This window comes from Saccoglossus kowalevskii, chromosome 6, assembly GCF_978046115.1.
Source record: "Saccoglossus kowalevskii chromosome 6, keSacKowa6.1, whole genome shotgun sequence".
Taxonomy (NCBI): domain Eukaryota; kingdom Metazoa; phylum Hemichordata; class Enteropneusta; family Harrimaniidae; genus Saccoglossus; species Saccoglossus kowalevskii.
The window spans coordinates 18,986,284-18,989,221 of record NC_140646.1 but is presented as its reverse complement, the minus strand read 5'-3'; the positions used below and the strand labels follow the sequence as shown (position 1 = coordinate 18,989,221).

The window sequence follows — 2,938 nt, the reverse complement described above, 5'->3', positions numbered from 1 at the left end:
GGTTTGTGTTTTAAAAATAAAAATAGGATATAGTGAAAATGTCTAAAGCGAAAACTAATTTTGGCCTTCGAAATCAACAAAAATGGCACTGATGCGTCTCTCAAAAATATATATTGGTCACATAATGTTTGTTCGAGTTAGTGTTTAGTATTGCACTACCAGTGAACAGTTAGGAACTTAATATTTCGTCACTCTTTGCAAGTCCCGGTTCACGTATTGGTACAAAGGTAAAGGTCATGATCATGTATTTTCGTAATATAACGAAGAATATAAAAAAAGTAGTCATTTTCATTGTTAAGAATTTACACTGGTCAACTTGTATTCACTTTATTTTATTTTGTCTTATAGGTGTGGCCACTCCATGGAACGACTGGAAAGTTACACGTAAACATATGATCAAGACATTAAATGAATATGTTGTGAAAAATAAAGGAATGGAAAAGATTCTGAAGACAGAATGCGATGTTTTAGAGAAGTACATCTCTAATGCTGCAGGAAAACCAATATATCCAAAAGATGCCATCTATATAGCAATTGGTAACGTTTTCTGTTCCCTGGTGTTCAGTAAAAGGTTTGAATACAGTAATGATGATTTCAAAACACTTTTGGCGAAGGTGTCTAAAAAAGCCGCGTCCAATACTGATTTATTAACATTTCTACCATTATTTTGGTATATTCCTACAACCAAGAAACGCTTATTTCTCTCAGTTGAAGCGGAAGTGTCATCACTTATCGAAGCCATTATTACCGAGCGTCGCCAACAGTTGCTGGACAGAGAACCAGAAAATATTATCGATTCATTCCTTATTAACCCAGGTAACACCACCAACTTAGTTGAAGCAGCAAAAAGTATGTTCATGCCAGGGATAAATTCAACATCCAGTACATTGTTGTGGGGAATACTCTATCTCGCGTTGAACCCGGAGATCCAGGAGAAGTGTTACTCGGAAATAGTGGAAGTGGTGGGAATTGAGCATCATGTCTCACTGCAGAATAGGGAAAGCCTTCCATACGTTGAAGCAACAATTCTAGAAATCCATCGATGTGCTAGTGTCCTTCCACTTGGAGTGCCTCGCCTAGTTAATGCAGATATAAATATCAATGCTCACACCATACCTAAAGGTACCACAGTGATAGCAAATATATGGGCCAATCATATGAATGAGAAGAAGTGGTCTAATCCATACAAGTTTAACCCAGATAGATTCATGGTCGATGGCATCACAAACAAGAACCACGTTATTCCATTTAGCATTGGTAAATAAATAGTTTGGGTTTTATTATGCATAATCATATTTTAAAAAATATTATATGTTCAGTGGGATTAGATGTAAAACAAAATGACACGGATCTTCATTCAGTTTCGCATTTGGTAGACCACGTATTTAGGTAGTGGTAGTCAAAGGACACTGATAAGCCGACTGTTTTATAAGAAAAACACGCCAACTCTTGAAGTCAGTGTTTTGAACATAAGCATATTTGTCAATAATTATTCAAATCCCATTATTTAATATTTACTAACAATTTCTGATATAAAATAACGTACAAACCGACATTAGTTTTTGTATGTACATATTTATTACATAATCAACAGAATGTAATAATTATAACCTTTGATTCATTGTTTAAACAAACTGTAATTAAAGTTTTGTCTCACTTACAGGTTTGCGTGCTTGCCCCGGTCAAGACTTTGCCAAGGTGAATATATTTACTATCATAACACGACTGATGCAAAATTTCATGTTCAAACTCCCACCTGGATCGAAGACACCATCCATGGTAGGAAAAACTGGAGAGGCAAGACAAGCATTTGATTATGACGTCGTATTTGAAATCCGCCATAAATGACGATGGTTTTGTATTCATTTGTTAAGTGTAATAGTATACATATTTAATTTATGATTTAGTGTATTGAGCCTAAACAATAACTTATTCGTGTGTAATGATATTATTAATTAAATTTATTTATGCGTATAACAATATAGTAGAAAACACATTAATCCAATTAAAGTGTAGTAATTGACTACAAATTGGTCTTTGACAAATAGTACAATGTGAAGTATATATTAACTGATTGAACAATAAATACACATGTCTGTTAGTTAAATGTAAACAACTAAATTAGGGAGAACGCAGCAAGAACAAGTCAGTACTGATCGCAAATGGAGCTTTATAGATGACGTGCGAGAAAACACCATGGAGGAAATTGCTATGTATTGGGGTGTGTACAACAAAGATGATGAATCGCTCGACTTTGACGTTTTTATGATATGTGAATATTATTATAAGAACACGTGCAGATTTGTTGTGGTCCTTATTGTTTCCTGATTATAAAAGTGTAGTGGACATCAAGTGCAATTTTTAATTCCACCAAAAAAGACGTACTACTCCAGCTTAATCTGACACTTGGGAAAACAATATTTGTCTTTTGGCCAATTTTTCGAGTAAAGTGCTCGACTATGCATCCACCCTCTAAAAAAAACGGTTTAGTGGGTACCTTTACCCTGTGCCAAATCTGTCGAGTACGGTTAGTTTATATAAGCCAAAAAGTGTCTTGAGTGCATACGTTGTGGTATCCTCGTAATAACCTTTACATATTATACATATTTCCCTTCTAAGGATACATCATTGGAATGCCACAATCTAAAATGTTTAGAACAGATTTAGCGAACTTCTTTGTGTGGATTCCGGTCAAACCCTGGGGCTACCATGTTTGTTTTTATTATTGGAGGACGCTCACGCGCGTAATTGCTCCATATTTGGCATTCGCTTTTCCTAATATGGCAGGATGAATATACCTAGTGCAACGCTGTAACTTATGGCGTTACAGTGGCAGATGTATAATAATATAGGGTAGGCAGTGATTCATTTAGTGTATAGTATGACTATAAATTACATTTTTAAAAAATATAGCGAACTAATATTAAAAGCACAAATC

General features: G+C 34.8%; 1 protein-coding gene across 1 annotated transcript; it reads left to right on the top strand.

Annotated features, from left to right (window-relative positions):
- Positions 1-392: 392 nt before the first annotated feature.
- Positions 393-1,848, top strand: LOC102805292 (cytochrome P450 2J4-like). The gene is made up of 2 exons (XM_006811128.3): positions 393-1,257; positions 1,664-1,848. Exons 1-2 carry the CDS (start codon positions 393-395, stop codon positions 1,846-1,848), a joined length of 1,050 nt encoding a protein of 349 aa, XP_006811191.3.
- Positions 1,849-2,938: the final 1,090 nt, after the last annotated feature.